At 40.1% G+C, this 22,499-nt stretch overlaps 1 protein-coding gene across 3 annotated transcripts in view; it reads left to right on the top strand.

Annotated features, from left to right (window-relative positions):
• The first annotated feature begins 712 nt into the window (after nucleotides 1-712).
• Nucleotides 713-22,499, top strand: part of LOC124794751 (endoplasmic reticulum-Golgi intermediate compartment protein 3) — a 95,431-nt gene continuing 73,644 nt past the window's right edge. For 2 of the 3 annotated variants that reach the window (XM_047258366.1, XM_047258365.1), the window contains exon 1: nucleotides 713-889. In XM_047258366.1, coding sequence (XP_047114322.1) covers nucleotides 793-889 — 97 coding nt within the window. In that variant the 5' untranslated portion in view covers nucleotides 713-792. Of the gene's footprint in view, nucleotides 890-923; nucleotides 1,273-22,499 lie in introns of those variants that run through there. The other variant, XM_047258367.1, reaches the window with a different exon arrangement.

The following is a 22,499-nucleotide window of genomic DNA, read 5'->3' as shown; positions in this document are numbered from 1 at the left end:
CGTTTACAATGCCATGATGCTGGAAAGTCAGATCAAGCATTGCAAGCCACGGTTCATGTTTATCAGGTATGAACTGCGGTGGGCGTAATTTTATCTTGCTACTGTTCTCTGTCGAAAAGCCGTTTCTTGATGGCGCAGAAGAATTCAACACAGCGTTTTCTTGTTCTTCAGTGTCGTAATTCCTCAATGTTCTTTAGCAAAATGTCGCGCCGATCCGTAACACTCGCCGATCTCCTGGTAGACGAAATTGAACTGGGCTGCATTTGTTCGTTTACAACGAAATTCATCACGTCGGGGTCACCACTTTAGCCACGTACCACTTATTACAATCTTCAGAAAGACTCACGAAGTAGTTAGCCTATAATATTTTTTTTATTGCAACAAAAAGGTCATATTATCATTGAATCAATAACAACAAACTATTATAGATAATCAAAGAATAAACAATCTATTCCTTGTGAGCGCCGCCACAGAATAATGCTATCCTTCACTGTGCGTCTACGGATGTTCTGCTGGCGACTCCCACAGACTGTATAAGCGTTTACAAATTACTAGAAACACGGCAGAAGAAAAGTGCAAAGCTATTCTACTTGTATTGTTTCTTAGCAGCAATCTATGTACTGATATTCCATTGACCACGGTTTGATATGTTTCGATATGGTTGATTTGTTATTTCGATTATTTCCTGTCGAAGAAATTGTTTTTCAAGGATATGTTTATAGTTTACGTTCTGACCAAAGATTGTGTAACTGTGGTTGAAAGTATTGTTTATATTTGTAATATTGTTTGAAAATGAGCTCGGCTGATATCGTTAGTGCGTTACGAAAATTCGATGCATACCCCAAAACTTTGGATGATTTTAGGATCAAAACATTTGGAGGCGCAACAGGTACTGCATCATTCCGCCACCGCGTCTGACGTCGGCTGCAGGCATTACGCGTGTAATTTAATTGGAAATCCCTTGATTGCTGCACAAGTATAGCTTAATATAAATCCTTTTTATTGTTAATGTTTAACAGCCGAGAAGGCAGTTGACATCTGCAGGCAACATACAAATGAGAAAATTCTAAAGCCGGGTGAGCGTCCGTGACATGCTATGAAGCGTTAAGTATATCTGTAAATTGCCATCATTCGTAATTGATAGCAGTGAAACTACCGATCGCCCAAATAAACGTGTTTCACTTATACGAGTGTGTTACGGAGTTTAACGATCGTATTTGATGGATAATCACAGTAACTATGATACATGCCATCGTACCAGAAGATAACAAGGTGAGATGCTGAATACTCCTCTCCCTTTTATCTTCGACTGAACTTGCCGATACCAGAACTTGACCTTGACCCTTAATGTAGGATTATGTGTCGTTGACATCTTACATGCGCGAATAACAAGAGGTCAGAACACAGACAATATTCTTTTATATATCTACAATTTTTTGGTATATAGAGTGTGGTGTAAGACTAATTTGTGTTGTACCCTAAGATACAGATTAAATTATACGATAACAATTTCATTGAGAGTTTGCGAACACTGAAAATGTGAATGCGTTATCTTAATTGTGTTTACATACTGATCTACAGAGTAAACGTAAGTCTGGGTTAGATCCAAAGTTAAATAGTAGTGAGTTGATGAGGTAGCTTCTAAGATTTTACTTGATCTGCCTATTATACGTCATTGGGGCAATGGGTTTGGACAAAACTGCAGTTTATCCAATTTGCTAATCTTCACAACAAATACTTGTGATTAAAACTTTATCATTTGTCTGTTTTTGCAAGTGCTATGGTGATTTAATGATGTGTAATGCTTCATCCTGCTGCAGCAGTGTTTCATGTGGTTTAGGATGTTATTTGGCATGAATCTGAACCTTAAATCTTTTAATTATATGAGAAGGAAATCCGCATAGTTTAAAATTATAGTCACTTGTTTACACTTGCTTTACGGGATGTGCACTTATCAAGACAGATTACGAATTTAATAGCTGTTTACTGTTGACAAAATACACACTTAGGTTAGAGTTATTGTAAACTTACTTCGCATACATGTACATTATTTAGAATGGTTTCTCATTTAAAACTCATGCCTTCAAGTATGCTTTATTACAAACAGTATCACATATTCTTTGTGTATGTTTTGCTGCGGAGTGCGGAAATACCTCGGTACAAATATTAAAACACAACTAAACCTACAGTAACTGTAGTTACTTGCTGAGTTGTATAGGCTTCTTATAGTGAAGTTGTAAACAGGGATTAAAGTACCTTGCTAAGTAAGAGATACCAGAAATGTCTTCTCTTCCTAAGACAATAGGGAAAAAAAATACACTAAGGTAATAATAGTCGTGGGATACCTCCGTTTGCTCGGTGTAGTGCAGCAACTTGACATGGCATAGACTCAGCAACTCATTGGGAGTCTCCTGCAGAAATCTTAAAAAAGAAATTTCTATTGTGTAAGGCATATGGAGACTGGAATTTCTAAGATCGTACCTTAAAATCGTAACAAATGTATGAAGTAGCTGTAGTAACTAAACGAGCTTGCCGTGGCCTCTGAATGATATGGGAAGCAATTCCTGCTTTGTAACTCAATAATATCTTCTTTCATAAATTATTCATGATTGATTGAATGATTTCTTTCAATTGGTACGGCAGATTTCCTTCCCCAGTCTGATCTTGGCTTTTGTCTTCATCAGTGGTGTGTAAAATGCTAATCTTCCTTCTGTCTTTCCTTCAGAATGTCTCCCTGGAGTAGCACCATCACATCTTACCCTTGTCTTCTGTTGGAAAATTAAATCTTGCCCTCCCACATCAGTCCTTTTCCAACAAAATCATCACTCATTGTGCAGTAGTCCTTCAATCACAGAATGAACTGTAGCTTGTAATTAATGAATCAGTTTTTGGTGGTGCTTACAGTTAATTCAGTACAATACTCACGAACTCGCACCAACATTGAAATTAAATACTTCGACCAAATTTGGCTGTACATTTAGCACTTACAGATGCTGTGGTACTACTCATATCTGTGCCACAAATCCAATGACAACCAGTTTTCTTATTTGTAAGTTTCTAAGTGGCTAACATAATTTGGCAGTTTCTTTAATTTCCATTTGGAATGGCCATTATTAAAACAAAATGATATTTGTTGCAGCAAGATCTTTTCATGAAATTCCAATCATCATCAACTTTCTCCTCTGAATGCGAAAAAATTTAGTGATTCTCATCTACGTAGGATAAAAGACCATAATGTTAATAATATGAGAGAGATCACATCTCACAGGGAAAGACTTGGGTTTCATTTTTCCCATGTGGTAATGTATTTGAGATTGAATGGTCAAGAAATAGTCTGAAAGCAGTTCTATGAATCCTCTGCCAAGCACTTAAATGTGAATTGCAGAGAATCATGTAGGAAAGATCACAAAATATTTTCTTCAAACTATTGATTCCAATAAGATTTTGTTTCTGTTTACATACATGCAATAACTTCGAAACAAAAATTAGAAAACAGTTTACAAGACCAGCTAGGCACCGTTGAAAATTTGTTAGTTGTGGTGCAGTCAAAACTACAGCACAATAAGAATAATACTATATTGAAACTGGAATGCATAGTGCTGAGTTATAAGTTGGACAAATAGAAAATATTAGAGAGAAGATTTGTGAGGAGAATTTAAGGTGTAATAAGCAGCACAGAATACTGGAAGTTAAGAAGCATTCCTATTCCAATGAACATATATGCTGACATGGGTGAATATTACCAAAAAATGTGTTTAGTAAGTCATGGTTGCAAAGTACTGACATGGATTATTGGTGGAAGAATGGCAAAACTAGCAGAAATTGACCTCAGGTAAGATCAGTTTGGATTCAAGAGAAATTTAAGAACATGAAAGGCTATTCTGGCTCTATGTCTTATCATAGAAGATTGACTGAAAAAAGGCAAGCCTACGCTTATAACATTTGTAGATTTAAATAAAGCTGTGGACAGTGTTGGCTGGAATACACACACTATATCCATGAAGGTGGCAGGAGTAAAATGCAGGGAGCAAAAAGTTATCTTCTAGTTGTACAGGAGTAAGATTGTAGTTACAATAGTGTAAGGGCACGAAAGAAAGCAGCATTGAAAAGGGAGTGAGATGGGGTTGTAGCTCTCCTTCAGGTTACTCAATCTGTGCATTGAGCAACCAAGGAGAAATTTGGAATAGGAATTATAGTTCAGGGAAAAGAAAAAAAAAAAACTTTATAAAGTTTACCAATGACATTGCAAGTCTGTTAGAGATGGCAAAGGACTTTCAAGAACAGTTAAATGGAATGGATATTGCCTTGGAAACATATGATGAAAATCAAAAAAAGTAAATCAAGGATAATGAAATGTAGTCAAATTAAATCAGATGATGCTGATATTAGATTAGGAAATCAGAAACTAAAAGTGACAGTTGAGTTTCATTGTTTAAACAACAAAGTAACTTACGTTTGTTGAAGTATAGAGGATATAAAATGTAGATTGGCAATAGCAATGAAAATCATTTCTGAAAAGAGGAATTTTTTAATGTTTAATAGAAATGTAATCATTAGGAAATCATTTCTGAAGGTACAGGGTGACAATTATTGAACTATATGGATAAAAAATGTAAATTAGTTACAAACTATGGTGTGCACACACTTTATTCAACATGTAAACATCACTACAGATATTCGGATTTAGGTTATGACATGTTTGATGTGCCTACCATTATTAACGATGATGTGGCACAGATGAGTAGTGAACTTCTGCACAACCTGCTGAAGTGTCGGAACATTGATGCCGTCGTAACCTCCTGAATGGCTGTTTTCAGCTCAGCAGTGGTTTTGGGGTTATTGCTGTACATCTTGTCTTTAATACAGCTCTGCAAAAAGGAGTCGCATGTGTTGATATCTGGAGAATATGGCGGCCAATCAAGGCCCGTGCCAGTGGACTCTGAGTACTCCAGAGCCAGAATGCAGTCCCCGAACTGCTCCTCCAGGACATGAAATACTATCCTGTTTCTATGTGGTTGAGCTCCATCTTTCATGAACTACATCTTTCATGAACTACATCTTTCATGAACTACATCTTGTCGAAATCAGGGTCACTTTCGATAATGGGGATGAAATCATTTTCCAAAACCTTCACATACCGTTAGGTAGTCACTGTGCCATCAAGGAATATCACACCAATTATTCTGGGTCTGGACATTGCTCACCACAGCGTCACCCCTTGAGGGCGAAGATACTTCTTGGTCACAAAATGCGGATTCTCAGTGCCTCAAATGCATCAATTTTGCTTACTGACGAACCCATCCAAATGAATGTGGGCTTCGTCACTAAAGCAAACCATACACATGTACTAATTCCCATCATGCCCTACAACCAACTGTGCAGTTTGAGCATCCTAACACAAACCATGCAGAGGTTATGACAATTTTATTTCATATTGTTCAATAATTGTCACCCTGTGTTTGTATTGACTGTAGTATCGTACGGAAGTGAAAAGTGAGTACAAAAATTTTTGAAATGAGGTGCTAAAGAAGAATGTTGACAATTAGATGGATAGATCAAGTAACTAATGAGAAGGAACTGAACTGAACTGAGAAAAAAGGAAATACGGCACAACTTGACTAAAAGAAAGGATCTGTTGATAGAACACATTGTGACGCATCAAGGAATGATCAGTTTGGAAATGGAAGGAAGTGTGGGGCATAAAGATTGTAGGGGTAGACCAAGGCTTGAATACAGTGAGCAGGTTCAAATGGATGTAAGTTACAGTAGTTATGCAAATGTGAAGAGGCTTGTGTAGGATAGTCTAGTGTAGAGAATTGCAACAAACCCGCCTTCAAGACTGAAGACCACAACAATAATATGATTAACTAAAACAAAATACAGAAACGACGACGAAAATATGATTTTTGGTACCTCTATGTAGGATTAAAGAGAACAGGCTGTAAAAACAATCTTCAAGTCCCACTGAGAAAATAAAAGCAATTGGGATCAGAGAACTTAAAGAAGATTTAGGAATACACAACATAAAAGTGGAAGATGCAGATATTTTCTGAAGGAAAGTATTAAATTTAGAAGGATCCATGTCAGAAGCACAGGTGTGAAGTTGCAGTTGTCTGAAGAAAGATACAAGAGAGACAGTGCCCCACTGCAGACTGCTAACAGAGATCCAAGCATATGGATTAGCCTGGATATCCACTGGGGCTGTATTAATCCCACAGACAAGTTGTCTGTATCATAATACAACAATGGCCAACTGCTGAAGCTCATTTACTGCATCCGAGTAACATTAGTGGCAGCCAGTCATTCACTCAGCATTTGAACCCTGGGGGATAACTGAACTGCTTGATTGGGCAGGGGAAAGTGATTTGTACCTTCTAGTAAATGTATACCTCACGAGGCAAAGAACTGAACTAAACCGAAGGGAGATCTGAATTGGACCTATACTACAAAGACGAAGCTGATTGGGAGAATTTCATCACTTACATGAAGAACTGAAGAGAGACTCGGGAAAATTTTTATTCACTATGGAATAAACGTAGAAACATTTCACTATATACTTACAGTTAACCATCATGCAATTACGAAATTGTCAAATTTCAGGGAAACTATACAATCTGAGGAATGTTTGGCTTTAACATTGAGGTAAGTTGTATACACATTTAATGGTCTCAAAAGAAAAAAGTGTCCAGTCGGCATAAGGCCTGCTGATTGTTTCGTTTGAGTTAACATTTTGGCCTGTTCTCATTCGCAAGACTTTTCTATGTCCATAGGTGATAATGAAGTACAGAATACACACAGACCCAAACAGCTACAAATGCTCTTATGCAGCACCTGTGTCTGACTGTGTCCGACAATCCCATTTCTTTGGGATCCGTCTGTTAGCTGATCGTGTACAGCCTTACGTGGCTGACTTGATCGTGTGCTGGATGCTCAGCCTTAGACTCTCTTTCTCATGGTGGCAGCCTTTGATGTCAGTCCATGTATTCCTTAGGTTCTGCCTTCCAGTCTTAAAATATTCTTTCATTCACTGCCTTTTGGATGAAGTATTTGCAATCCTCTTTTTAGCACCAATTGCATGCAGTGTTAAAGATTGTCGGCTTATGTTATTATTAGTGCTCCAAAGCCAATGTGGTTGCCCATCTGTCATTGTGGGATTGCCATGTACCCTTTTGGTTGAGCCCCCTGACGATACAGGGATCATATTGCTGGTGCCTGAGCTACTAACTCACCATGCGTACCAAGGAATAAATGCCTGTCTTCTTGAGGTATCAGGACTCCTGGCAGTTGCCTTCCAGGAATTGAAACCTGAACATGGACAGTTAGAAATCTTCTACTTTTCCTACTCTGGCTACCCCATGGGTAGAGGTACAAGGCAGACATCTAGGACTGAAACAGTTTATTCAGTACTTACTGCATACTTTAACTGATGAGGATACTTTTACTGTGGCAAAGCCATTATTTGTTGTGGAGTGTATTGAAGATAAGCTTGGAGAAGTTGAATAATTAATGAAACATGCAACGGATTGTTATTGATAATGCCTCTTCTGCTGCACATTCTACAGATCTTCAGGTATTTGTCTCCCACGGGCCTCACATTCCTTTCGTGAGTATATACGTGGTGAGCACAGAGCCCCAAGCTATTACACCCTTCCTTCTTTCCCAGGCTGTATTTTCTTTCCCTTCCCCTCCTTTCCTTTCCTGTCCTTGCTCCTTCCCCTCTGCACTCTCCTCTCCCTCTCTTGGTGTCCTTGTTTATGTTGGCCCCGCTATCCTCCTGGTTATGTTGGCTTTGCAATTTGATTTTGTTGTGTATTTACCTCATCCTTTTGGCCTTCTCTGGTCCCCCTCTGGGGTTTGACTTCCATTACTAAATTCCTGTTCTGTAGTATGAGCCATTAGGGGAAGAGCACTTTACCTAGTGTCTCTGGCTTATGCCCTCGTAGTTCCTTCCATCTTTTCCTACATAGCCAGCATGGTGGCCAGCCCGTGTGGTGGGGTCGCTATGTACCCTTTTGGTTGAGCCCCCTGAAAACACAGGGACCACACTTCTGATTCTGATACCTGAGCTATGACCTCCTCATGTAAGCCTAGGAGTGGCTGCTTGTCATCCCGGAGCATCGGAGCTCCCAGCATTGGCCGCCGTGGCAGATGGCCCTTGTTGTGGCTGAGTGGCGCCCGTGGGGAGAGCCCCTGATTGGAATGCGTGGTATCAGGGCAGACGCTATGCAAATGAAATGCATACGGGTTCAAAACTCTGGCCGTTCTTCTACAGCCATCTCTCTGAATGGAAATGATACTTTTAGTGCTGCTTCTTCTGCTCCTTCAGCCTTCCCTTCCGTGGCTATCCCTGGGAGGAGGGTCAGGCTCATCGGCTAGGGGTGGAACCTTTCCCCCACTATCTGGTTTGCACCAGGACTGATGGAGATACTTTCACCAATACCAAACCTTTATTTTTTGTTGAACACATTGAAGACAAATTTGGCGAAGTGGACACTCTGAGCGAGATGTGGTCGTGTGGTCGGGTTCATTGTTGTTCAAAACTGCTTTAGTCTGCAGTGCCTGTGACCATATTGGCACAATTCCTGTGTCCATAACCCCCCACCAGTCTTCGATTCTGGTTCAAGATGTAATTTTCCACAGGGACCTCATCGTTCAAACTGATGAGGAATTTAGGAACAATCTATGATGGTGGGGTGTTCACTTTGTTTGGCATGTTCAGAAGGGCCTGAAGGACAATCGCATTGATACTTGAGAAGGTCAAGATTAGGGTTTAACGATGTGATGTGAAGCTGTACATCCCACCTTGTATGAGACGTTTTAAGTTCTTGTGTTTTGGACACATGTCTTTCCCCTGTTCGCAGACCCCTCTTTGTGGTGACTGTGGACGTCCACTCTATGTGGGGAGTTCCTGTGTTCCCCCTCCTGTGTGTGTTAATTGTCATGGCAGTCATTCTCCATGTTCACCGAATTGCCCGGCTTATAAGAAGGAAAAGAAGATACAGACATATAAATCCCTTGATTTTCTAACCTACACTGAGGCTCAAAAAAAGTATGCACGTCTTCATCCTGTGTCAATGACGTCTAGCTATGCTTTAGTTACATCTTCCTCCCCCTTCCTTACTCCAGTCCCGAACCCCTCCCCTGCGGTTCCCACACCCTCCCCCCGGGCGCCACTCCCCCTCCCCAGCTGGAGAAGTGTCCCTGCGGGCCTCTGGTGGCATTTGTACATTGGTCCGTACGCATGTTGCTAGCACGTGGATTCCTCTTCAAATTACATTGGAAGCAGTTGCTGTTAGGGTCCACGTGGACTCTGGGGTCACAGTTTGCAATCTTTATCTCCCTCCTGACAGGACTCTTACACCTGCTGCCTTAACTGCTCTTCTTCAGCAACTTCCTCCTCCCTTCGTCCTTCTTGGGGATTTTAATGCTCATCATCCCTTGTGGGGCAGTGCATTTCCATCTAGTCGGGGTCTTCTCATAGACCCAGTTTCTTGCAAATGTCGTTTTTCCTCCCTCTTTGTAGGGTTGTATTGATGACGTCCTCCGTGACATGTCTGATATGATTGTTTTCACTGCTAGCCTTGCTATCCCACACTCATTTGTATCATTTCACTGCCGGCAAGTCCCATGGTGGAGTACGGCCATTGCCATTGCCATCCGTGATTGCCGTCAAGCTTTTGCAACATCTTAAGAGGCACCCATCCGCTGTCAATCTTATTACCTTTAAACGCCTTCACACCAAAGCCTGTTACTTAATCAAACAGAGCAAATGGGTGTGTTGGGAATACGTTGTTTCTTCCCTCGGTTCTGCTGTCCCTCTGCCATGGCTATGGGCTACACTTCGCTCTATCCAAGGTTACCATCGCCAGTCTACCCTTCTGGGCCTTGCCCTCCCGGATGGTGTTTGCACGGACCCGTTAATTCTTGCGGAACATCTTGCAACCCATTTTGCAACAGCATCAGCCTACTATCCGGCTGCTTTCTTTCACCAGAAACAGCAGGCCAAAGCTTCCACCTTATGTTTTACCCCTTGTCAGTCAGAATCTTACAACAAACCTTTTACTGAATGGGAACTTCTTTCCACACTTTCTTCTTCTCATGATACGGCCCCTGGCCCAGACTCCATTCATAACCAGTTGCTTCAACATTTCAGTGCTCCACAACGACAACATCTTCTCCAGGTGCTTAACTGTATTTGGCTCCAAGGTGACTTCCCTTCTCAATGGAGGGATAGCATCATGGTTCCCATCCTTAAACCTGGTAAGAACCCCCTGTCTGTTGAAAGCTGTCAACCAATTAGTCTGACAAACATTGTTTGCAAGTTTCTTGAATGGATGGTAGCCCATCAGCTCAATTGGGTCCTCGAATCTTGGGATCTGTTGTTGCCTTACCATTGTGGCTTCGGAGAGGGTAGTCTCCAATTGATCATTTATTTCGCTTGGAATCTGCAGTTCGGCAGGCTTTTTCCCAGCACCGCCATTTGGTTGCACTATTTTTCGACCTATGCAAGGCCTATGACACGGCTTGGCGCCATCACATCTTACACTTCATGAGTGGGGTCTTCGGGGCCCTCTCCCGATTTTTATCCGCCAGTTCTTGTTCTATCGGTTGTTCAGGGTTCCAGTTGGTACTGTTTTTAGTTCTCCACGGACCCAGGAGAATGGCATCCCACAGGGATCCGTATTGAGTGTACTTCTTTTCCTCATTGCTATAGATGGACTTGTGGCCTCCGCCGGTCCTTTGGTCACCCCTGCTCTGTATGTGGATGATTCCTGCGTTTGGGTTAGTTCCTCTTCGGTAGACCCTGCAGAGCAGCATCTCCATGCTGCTATACTGTGTGCCTCTGCATGGACCCTCTCAGATGGGTTTCACTTCTCTCCTTTGAAATGGTGGGTGGTCCACTTCTGTCACCCTACTATGGTCCACCCTGATCCGGAGCTGTACCTCACTGCACAACGATTACCTGTGGTCCCAGAGTTTCATTTCCTGGGTCTTCTTTTCGACAACAACCTCACTTGGCTGCCTCATATCAGACTTCTGAAGGTAGGATGTTTCCGTAAACTCAATGTCCTTCGCTTCCTTGCCCACACCTCTTGGGGTGTGGATCGTTCCACTCTCCTCCACCTTCATTGGGCTTAAGTGCTGTCTCGCTTGGACTATGGTGTCAAGTTTATGGTTCGGCTGCTCCTTCCACACTGCGTCTCCTGGATCCGGTCCACCATCATGGTATCTGTTTGGCCACTGGTGCCTTCCCTACTAGCCCTGTTGATAGTCTCCTGGTTGAAGCTGGAATCCCCCCGCCCTCCCCCCTTTCTGTTCGGTGGTCCCAGCTTCTGGTTTCTTATGCAATTGCTGTCCGTTCCTCAGTCACTCATCCTTCCTATTCTATCCTGTTCTCAGACCAAGGACGTCACCCACCTGTTTCCCACCCTATGGCAGGTTTACCAGTTGGGCTCTACCTTGGGTCTTTTCGCCATGATTTTCAGCTTCCTTCTTTGTCCTGTCTCCCACGTTCCCTCCCCAACATCCCCCCCTCCCCCCCTGGTCAGTTCCTTGGTCCCAGATTCAGATGGATCTCTGCCGAGATCCGAAAGATTCCGTTCCCCTGATGGTGTTCCATTGTTTTTTCTGCTGACTTTTATAGGAGTTATGGGATGCTGTTCCTTTTTACACTGATGGCTCTAAATCTGCTGATTGTGTGGGATGTGCCTTCACGTCCTCTGTTGGAATGGAAAATCATCTCCTGCCAACTGCATGTGGGACGTTTACTGTGGAATTGATGGCTCTTACCTTTATTAAACAGTACCAACTCAACCTCGCTTTGTTATGTACAGGCTCAATGAGTGGCCTTCAGGCTGTTTTTCCTGCCATCCCTTGGTCTTGGCCATCCATGACCGTCTCACTGATCTTCACCATACTGGTTCACCATGCTGCTTCACCATGCTGACTTCCTTAGGATCTCTGGCCATGTGGGTATCCCACATAATGAGCTTACTGATTGTTTGGCTGGGGGAGCAGTCACTTACCCCCCTTCTCTGTAACCCCTTATGTGGCAGGTTTATGACTTCATATCAAATCCCACTTCGCACAGTAATGGGCCAACTCTTGGGAGACTACCTCCCTGTCTAATAAACTTCGCCTGATTAAGGTGACACCTGTCCTGTGGCGTTATTCCTTCTGCATCTCCCAAAAGGACTCGAGCACCCTGTGTCATCTCTGCATCGGCCATACCACGCTGACCCATGGTTTTCTTTTGCGTAATGAGCCATCCCCACTTTGTGGTTGTGGGGCCTTCATGTCAGTAGCCCACGTTTTGGTGGAATACCCCCTTCTTTTGGCTCTGTTTACTAAGTACAGACTTCCCCGCACTTTACCTTTAATATTGGCTGATGATTCCTGGATGGTTGAACTGTTTCTCAGTTTCCTCTGTGAAAGTGGTTTTCATTTTCAGTTCTAAGGTTTTTAATCTCCATCTGGAGTAGGGGCAGGGCGGTGGGGGTTGGGCTGTCTCCTGCTGTAAGCTGTGTTTCGAGATTCCTGACTCCACTCCCTGGCCAAGATCCTCTTTCCTCTCCCTTTTACTCTGTTTTTGTCACTTTTTAGATTTGGTTGGTCTCCTTTTACGATATGCCCTTTTACATTCTAGTGGTTGAACGCTTTTGAATAGCAGGTAGTCTTGCCTGTACTGCATCAGAGGTGGGATATTTCCTGCATCTAGCATAGCCTTTGGGTTGCCCACTTGTTGCCTTCCCTCCTTTTGTTTTCACCATTGACTACATGACTGCACTTTTATGTTTTTTAGCCTTTTCCCTTTTATCGTTATGACTCTTCTGATAAGTAAATCTGTCCGAGTGGACCACCTTTTAAACAAGGGACTGATGACCTTGCTGTTTGGTCATTCAACCCCAATCAACCTACCAACCATCAGGTATTTGAACGTCTGCGTGACACACCATCGACCATTGTCCCACACAAGGTCTTGAATATGGTCCAAGGCATCATTTTATATTGAGATCTTACACTCCAGATGAGGAACTACATGCTAGTCTTGAGCAGCAAGGCATACATTTTGTCCAATGAGGCAAAAAAGGTTCCAAGGATAATGGGATAGATATAGGCGCCTTTATCTCAGCTTTTGAAGAAAATGTCATCCTGGAAAAAATTAAAGTCATAATAGACAGTTGCGACCTCAAGTCTTATGTCCCATCGCTCATGAGGTACTTCTAATGCTTGCACTTTGGTCATATGTCATCCCACTTCACTGCGGACCCAAAATGTGGTAGCTGTAGACAATAACTACATGAAGGTAGTCCTTGTGAAAACCACCTTTGTGTGTTAAGGCACTGAACACCATTCTCCATGTTTTCCAGTGCCCAATCTTGGTAAAAGAAAATAAAAAAATATATAAATGTATTGACTGCCTGATGTATACAGAGGCACAAAAAAATATGAGTGCCTACATGTTTTTGACATGATGTCCAATTATGTGAATATCACAACCATCACTCCCAGTACCTCAAGTTTTTCAAAACCATTTGTCCCACTGCCCTCCTCTGTTGTGGTTTTCATGGCACTCTCTTAATGAACCACTTCTCATGCCCAGCTGATTGAGCAACTTCGGCTTCAGGCATCAAGCACTGATAGGGCTCCCTCTTGGGACCTACAGATCAGAGGCCTGATGCAAAGCAATGACTGAAGGAACCATGACCTGTGGGTCCCAGAGCTCCTAAATGCCCAGGTGATACCGATACAGATGATTTTGTTGTGTCCTGTCAATCCTAATTCACTGCTGTCCACCGCATCATCGCTTGCACAATTTATTAGGTCACTAATGTGAATTTGCAGCTTCAACATCAAATAGAGGATTAGGATGAATAGGCCGAAGACTGCAACTGACAGAACACATGAAGAAGCTGTTCTGGCTACAACACTTATAAACAAAGAGGAGAGGACTGAAATGAAAGTGACAGTGATTGCTAGGAAAGAAGAGAATTTCCATAGAGAACTCTGTAGACAAGGGTAGGGAATAGTGGTGTGGGAGGAAGGGTTGACAAAATTGAGCTGTAAAAAGAGATAGCTGTTGTGACAGACAGTGGGCTATTAGCTGTCTTTTGAGGTTTGAAAGGATTTTAGTTTCTCTAATATTTTGTGGAAGATTGTTCCAAACTCAGGTTCCTGATACAGAAAATTGTTCAGAGAACACAGTAGTGTGTGTAGTGCTAAGGTGAGGATTTTAATTTTATGGGAAAAAGTATTTCTGCTGCCTTTTTCAGATAGTAGTGTAAGGATTGAAGATAAACAGGAAAGAATGCAATGATTGAGAGGAGAAGATACAGAACACCCAGGGTCTGATAATCTTCACACTTTTCGGCACATAGCCATGATAATTGGTTATGGGCAGGAATGATTTGGTTGAAATAATGTGCATCACAAATGTATCGCACACAAGCATTCATCGCCAGTTCCAGTCAATGTGAACTCTCGTATAAAAGTATTGGAGAATAGGGTCATCATAATCAAGGATGGGATGTATTAGTGTCTCTATTAGTTTCTTTTTAAACTCAAGAGGAACTACTTTTTTGTATTTCTGTAATGAATGCAGTGATGCTGACACCTTCTTACAAACTGCAGCTGTGTGTTCAATCCATTCACGGTGATGGTCCAGAATTACAACAAATTCTTTGAGTCTGTGCTGTTTAGCATTAAGGGTGGAAGAGTTTCTCTGAACTGAGTAGTAATATGTCTTCTGTGAGTGACTGAAATTGCTTGAATTTTAGATGGGTTAAGTTTGAAAATCTTTTGTTCTGCACCCATTCTGATACATTCTGGGAGGCTGTGTCCAGATTTGTTGGGCTTGCACTTAGGTATAACTAAAGGTCATTGATGTATAAATGAATAAATGATATATGCAATAGGAGGTAATAGTTGACACATCACTAACATATACCGAGAAAAGTAGTGGTCCTAATACTGATCCTTGTGGGACACCTGCTACTACATTCTTCCATTGCAACCTCTTTGTTCTGCCCATTACACATTGCTACTTTTTGTAAGGTGTGAGTGGAACCACTGTACAACACTTGGAGTAAAGGAACCACTGTACATCACTTGGAGAAAAGTTTTGAGTTTAGCAAGTAGAATATCAAGTCAACAGCTTTGCTGAAGTCCAAAAGCACACAATACCATCTTCTTATTTGTCCATAGCTTGTTTCAGTTCATCAGTCATTTTTATAAATCATGCTGCTAATTTGCCAGAAGCCAGATTAGTATTCATCCAGAAAGTTATTTGAAGTTAAGTAACTGGTAAATTGATTGTGAACTATGTATTCTAAAGCCTTAGATAATGCTGGTAGAATGCGAATGGGCTTGTAGTCCAGAGGTTTTTTTTTTTTTCTTCAGATTCTGGTTCGGTAGAGGTTTAATGATTCCCTTTTTGCAGGCCATTGGGAAGATGCTGGAGAATGGTTAAAAATATATATTATTATAAGCAGTAATGGGTTGCTGAAAAAAATTGCTCATTTGTATTGTAATATTGTTGTATCCTGCGATTGCAGAACAATTCGTGCAGTTGACTTCCTGTCTGTGTTAAGGCTTACCGGCTGCAGAAAATTTTTTGTTTGTTTGTACTGACTGCAGATATATCAAGGGATTCAGTGTTTTGTGTCCTCATACATTGATCAAGTAGAGATGTAGATGTGGTGAAATACTCATTCAGATTCTCAGTAAAAATGAGAGGTTCAGCTGCAGATTGAGATATGGCTAGTCCTAGCTCTTATAGATTTTCTCACAAGACAGAAGATCTGTGAAAGTCCTCAGTTAATGAGCAGATGTATCTGAGTTTTGCATTTCTTACTGACAGGACTGATTGGTAAACCATGGTGCAGATTTTCTCCTGACTCTTCTAGTTTTTATTGAAGCATATTTATTGTATAAATTATTGAGTCTCTTAGTGAAATTTGATACTTCATATTTTATATCAAAGTTATTTACTGTCATTCCCTGTCAAGAGATATCATAAACATCAGCTGTCAGCTCAGACATATTTAAGCAGTCAAAATCTCTAAAAGTGGATGCTTGTGGTTTGTTCTTTGGACATAGTAATCAATCAATAATTCATGAATATTACATCATGAGCAGGTAAGAGAGGTGCAGAAGTTTCATCAGTAGGAATTACTTTGTTTGGAGACTTGGTTGCAAAAATATCAATAGAAGTATGAGTGTCTGCAGTATGATAAGTTGGCCCAAATGGAAGCAATGTAAGATTTGAGCAGGAGAATATGTGCTTGAATTTTGAAACTGAAGGCCTGTTGCTTATAAAATTTATGTTCACGTCTCCGGCTATAGTTAAGTGTTCATACAAAGATTCAAGACCTGTGAGTGTGTGGATTCAAAGCTTGAGAGCTGTCCAACTTTGAGTGGATTGTATATTACACAGATAAGACACTTTCTGCTGAGAAGTTGAATTTCAAGAAACATATATTCGGGTTATTTTTCCTGATTTTTGAATGTGAGCACAACATTAGGGAGTAAGTTTGTAAATGTAAATGCAGCCACACTGCCAGCTCTTCTATTGTACCTGTTATGTCTCAGAAGCACATGTACTTTCATATGTTCGTCTTTCTCTCAAATGGTGATTGCAGATGTGCCTTGGAGTCAGTGGTAAACAATGTGAACACATTCTTAAGTAAAGTGTAAAACTATGTTTCATTAAGAAAAGTATTTATTGTGTATGTTACATGTTGTCAGTCATACCAAATAAAATGTTTAGTTTATTTATTTCCTATAATTACAATTACATAAGTTTCTTTTTTCCACAAATGGGGTTGTGCATCATTAGGAAGTATGAATTACCAACTGTCCTATATCAGCTTTGACAAGTAAGTAGTAATGGGGAGGCTTTAAATAGAAAAATGCCTGACTAAACAGTAGTTGTTTCCCCATCAACCTGGAAATGTTCACAAGTTTGAAATAGTTTTCCTAAGCCCCGTCTGATGGGCCAGAAGCTATCATACACCATAGTTCCATATACAAAAATCAAAGCTGACTCTTTATCTATGTAGTGTAGGAAATGAGATTTTATCTTAGCAGCTTAGGCCTGTCTTGCTGCATATGATGACAGAACCTCATATGAGAGCTCTACCCAGCAGTGATTGTACCACAGTAGCCATATCTGGCCACAATGCTTTTCAGTTGTAGTACATTTATCGGATTCTTTTGGGAAAGGTTTCTGGGTCAATATTAAAAAGCACTATATCACTGTAATTGCCTTTTTAAGAGCTATTGAATGCAGTTATGAAAAGTATATGGTTCCATTAAAAATAACCATACTTGTTTCAGTATCTCAGTTGATAGCAGAGTTCAGAGAATTATTCAAACAAAACATTACATGCCCTCAGCGTACTATCAGTTGCTGATTTCTGGAACTATTCACAAAATAAATGGAGTGTCATGTCTTATGAGACTCGCCTGTATAATAAAACAGCATTCACCTCTGTTGACAGTAATTCACCTCAGTGAAGATGATGTGTTGAGATAAAATTAGCAAGGCACTGGTGAGGAAAAGAAGAGCACATGGTGCATGCATGTATAACTAATTAAGCATGTGTGTTCAGGGGATAAAGTGGCAGGAAAGTGCTGGTTTCATGACTGAAAATCCTTAGCCCAATGAAACATTGAAAGACACGTATTGGAATACAGTAAGTACCAACCACAACAAACGAAAACATATGCAGTTCAACATTTTATTGGCAATTAATCATTTTAAATCATGACAGTGGCACATTTTTGCCACTTTTTCATCTGAGGATGTTCATATGAAATGAAATCATTGGCTTAATAAATGTGTCTAAAGTAAAACTTTAGGCAGTTTTCTTAACATTCATATCAATCAGATGTCAAAAGCTCATCATCATCATCATCATCATCATCATCATCATCTTCGTATCCTTCCAGTGAGCCGGGTGGATTGTTTACGAACAAGTTGCTTCCATTTCGCTTGATATTCATCTTGTCTTGATATTGTTTCCCAGTTTTCTCCTTTAGTCTTCAAATATTCTTTAATCTGATCCTACCATCTTTTTGTGGGTATCCTTGTAGCTCTTTTCCTCAGCACATTTCTCTCCAAGTATTGTTTTGATAGGTACTTACCTTCAGTCCCTTCACATGTCCAAACCACTAGAGCTATGCAGTACTCAGTCTCTCAGTCATTGACATATCCATTTGCATCTCTCCTGTGATGTCTTCATTCCTCATTTTCTCTCTTCTAATCTTATGCAAGGCTGGTCACAGAAACTTCAGATCACATGTTTGTAGCATGCTCAGATCTGTCTTTTTAGTGACAGCTTTCTAAACTGCATGTCATAATTGTTTGGTTCTCATAGGAAATCTCATGTCCCACACAAGGTTCCACACTTGGTGAGAAAAAATTAGAGCTCTTTCTTGCTCTGTTTTGTACTTCTAGTTTGGCAGTTCCATTCCATTCCTTGCCTTGTGGAGAAGTGGGATCTTCAGTGGCTAAGGGAGTAAGCACCAACAGAAAATCCCCATCTGAGTTAGGCCTAGCAAGTCAACAGCTGAGTATGAATGTATTGCTTTCAGCATGGGAACAAGCCTTGGATAGTATAAGCACAGTGAAAGAATACCTTCCAATTTTGAGAAAGAAAACATTGTCCAAAAAGGCTGTAATAAATTTATTGTTCATTCTAGTAGCTAATTTCAACTGCTAGTCATTTTCAAGCTGTAATCACAAGCCTCAAGCTTCGCAACACATTTGGCTAAAATAACCAGTAAGTACGTAAAGACCCACATCTCTTCATGTGTATGTGTAACACAAGTACAATCCAGTAGTGCACTAGGTTACATCCATTAAAAAAAAAAATTCAAATTGTTTGATGTATTCCATAAGTTATTTTTTTCTGCGTACAAATAAAGAGCATGCAGAATAAAAAAAAGTTTGGCAATAAGATTTTATAGAACCATAGCAGTCATAGGGACTCAAAGTATTATGCATTTATTACTATGAGCAAAATTTTATAGAACCATAGCAGTCATAGGGACTCAAAGTATTATGCATTTATTACTATGAGCAAAGCCATATGTGAAGCGGAAATTGTTTCTAGTTGTAAAGATTTGGACGATATAAAATTTAAGTGGGTCCAGGTGCAGATGGCATGACTTTGAGCAGCTCACAGGACTTATTGCTTGTGCTTGTGACAAAAATAGTTGATAACTTGTGTGCTATCAAAAGATGAAAAAGGAGAAGTAAATCTTTTATTTATGTATCCCTGTGGATCATCTCATTTTTTTTCATAATCACAAATATCTGTTAACACTCTAAGCGCCAAGCCCGTAAAATTTACGGGCCTGGGATCGCGCGAAAATCACCAAGCCCGTAAAATTTACGGGCCGCTACATTTAATTTCATTCAAAACACTGCAACGTTATTTCTACGGGTTTGGCCAGCGCTATACGTTTTTCAGATGTTTATTAACAAAATGCGTCCATAGATGTCACGGCAGCGCTGTAATTCATGTTAAAACTTATCTTTGCGTTCTCAGTCTGTATATCATTCAGTTGTTTGTCATCATGTTTCGGCGCGGTTTATCAGACGCAGAAATTGCGGATTTGATCAATCATAGCGACACTCTGGATAATGTAGAGAGTGATTCAGACGATTCTGAATGCAATGGTGTGTTTGAAGGTACGTATTTCCGAATTTTCCACGTAATTGTGCAGTACGCACATATCTGTTGAACATGTGTAAACGATGTATGTAGTTACACATAATGTGATATTCTTTTTAGAAGACGAGATTGATGACAGTTTGTCTTCAGATGAAGACGAGAATGATGTTGAAGGTGTTGCTTCAAATCCAGCAGCTGTGCCGTATCCGAAAGACAGTGAGTGGACTGCAGTTGACACCTACCGACCTCTGCCTGTCAACACGACACCCAGGCAGATACTAGTGGATATTGATGAGTCGAGTTCTGTACTGGATTGCAGTAAAGTGTTCCTTACTGACAGTGACGTAAATGAACTCAAGAGACAGACAAATTTGTATGCATCACAGACAATACAGAAGAAAAGAAGAGGAAATAATCTGAAGCCCCATTCAGTTTTGAGTTCGTGGAAGCCAGTGACTATAAGTGAGATGAGGCGTTTCTTGGGTATTATTTTCCACATGTGTGTTTCGAAAAAGCCCAAAATTGCGGACCATTGGAGCACTAATCCTGTTCTTAGTTGTAACTTTTGTCCCCATGTCATGAGTCGTTTGCGTTTCACTCAGATACTGTCATGCTTGCATCTTGTTGACAATTCAAATCAGAAAAAACCAGGCGAAGATGGATTTCATCCACTTTACAAAGTTTTGCCATATTATAATAATTTGAAGGAGCGATGTATCCAGGCATATCGTCCCTCAGAAAAAGTGACAATTGATGAAGGAATTTGCCCATTTCGAGGTCGTGTGAGTTTCCGTGTTTACATGCAAAATAAGCCTCATAAGTATGGACTGAAAGTATATGCTGTTGCTGAAGCCAGTAGTGGCTATGTTGTAAATTTTGAAGTTTATGCTGGTAAGCATATTGTTGACAATTCTTCGTCTGCGGTTATTTTGCGATTGTTGTCTGACAGCAGCTTGCTGAACAAAGGCCACACTGTGTATTTAGATCGATTTTATTCCAGTCCAGAGCTATTTCAGCAACTGGCAGAGAAAGGCACTGGAGCTGTTGGTACTGTGAACAAATCCAGGAAAGGATTGCCTAAAGATTTAGTATCTGCTAAGCTGAAAAAGGGCGAAATGTCTTTTCGGCGTAAAGATAATGTATTGGCAATGAAGTGGAAAGATAAGAGAGATGTGTATACATTGTCTACAAGGCATCAAGCAACATTTGGTACGCATACTAAGAGAAATGGGTCTGTAGTATTGAAACCACTTCAGGTACTTGATTACAACCTCAATAAAATTGGAGTGGATATTGGAGACCAACGCCTGCAGTACAATCCGTTCCAGCACAGAACTGTGAAATGGTGGCGAAAATTATATTTCCATTTGCTGCTTATGGGAGTATCAAATGCATTTTGGCTGTACAATGCAGTGCACAGGAAGAAAATTACAATAACAGACTTTATAACAGTGCTTGCAGTTCAGCTTGTTGAAGACGACACACTTGAATTCATTCCAAGAAATGAAGGAACTGTAGGTCGGCTAACAAAGAGACATTTTTTGCAGCACATACCTGCAACTACTAAGAAGTATGCTGCTCGTGTGTGTCACGTGTGCAGTTCCAGGAGCAAGAAACAGAGTGGCAAGGCTTCTCGCAAAGAGACACGATACGAATGTGAACAGTGTGGCGTTGCACTCTGCCTGGAACCTTGCTTTAAAATTTTCCACACTAAAAAACAATATGATTCTGTGTGAAATTTATATGTAATACTGTATACTATCAGAAACATGTAATGTAGTGCCACAATTTTGGTTAAAAATAAATCACAATTGTATTCCCTTATTCGTATGACTTTTTCTAAATTCTTAAAACATCTAAGTGATTTCTATAACTGTACCTTAAAGCTGTGCATTGTAAAGTAGTTTCTTTCACTCAGAATTAAAGTAGAAATGTGCAGCTTCAAGATGGTACCAAATTTGCCACAATCCAAACAGTAGATTTGATGCAGTAATTTTTTTAATATTGGTAAAATTGCCCGGTTTCTAGGGACGGGTGCATAAAATAGGCCTGGTACAGAGAGTGTTAAATGAACTGTTCTAAAAAAATCATACTTTTTAAATTAAATCCTGCAGCTGCCACTGGAAGACCATATTGACTATCAGATGAAGAGTCGCGAATAGCTTCACAGATTATATTGGAAAAGAACATGTTGTTACATCAATAATTTGTCATTATTGGTTGAGAGAACAAGGTTATATCATTTAAAAGAAAACTGCAATATGTAATCTTAGACTCTAATAAGAATGTTATTGGAGTGTCGTAATGTCTTCCTTGTTGAAGATGAGAGAAAAGTTTCTAATTGCAAGGCACTCAAATAACACTTTGTTAAATAATAAAAGCTAAACCTTTGTTTAATTAATAATATTGACTAATATAAATGTATTTGTAAAATGAAGGTATAATTACATAAATTATTCATTGTCTTCTTTGAGTATGTGTTGTTATGATGTATGTAAAAATGTTTCACCATTATCATGGGAAAGCCAAATGTGAATTTAAATTTAAATGTATGTTTCTAATAATCTAAAATAAATAAAAAATAAAAATGACTATACAATAAAGTCTACATTACAACTTAGTAATACATCCAAAGTCTTAAAAATGAGTATTGCATTTACCTGTAAAATAGAGTTTATTTTAATATGTTGGGAACACCCTCATGGAATTTGACATGTACAAAAAAAAAAAAAAAAAAGTTCTGAAATTTTAATAATAAAAAAAAATTGTTTGGGAAAATTCAACATTGTTATGAACATTGACAAGCAGGACATACTG

Source organism: Schistocerca piceifrons, chromosome 4 (genome assembly GCF_021461385.2).
Source record: "Schistocerca piceifrons isolate TAMUIC-IGC-003096 chromosome 4, iqSchPice1.1, whole genome shotgun sequence".
Taxonomy (NCBI): domain Eukaryota; kingdom Metazoa; phylum Arthropoda; class Insecta; order Orthoptera; family Acrididae; genus Schistocerca; species Schistocerca piceifrons.
Note: the sequence above shows the minus strand (reverse complement) of the source record. Positions and strands in the feature narration are given on the sequence as shown.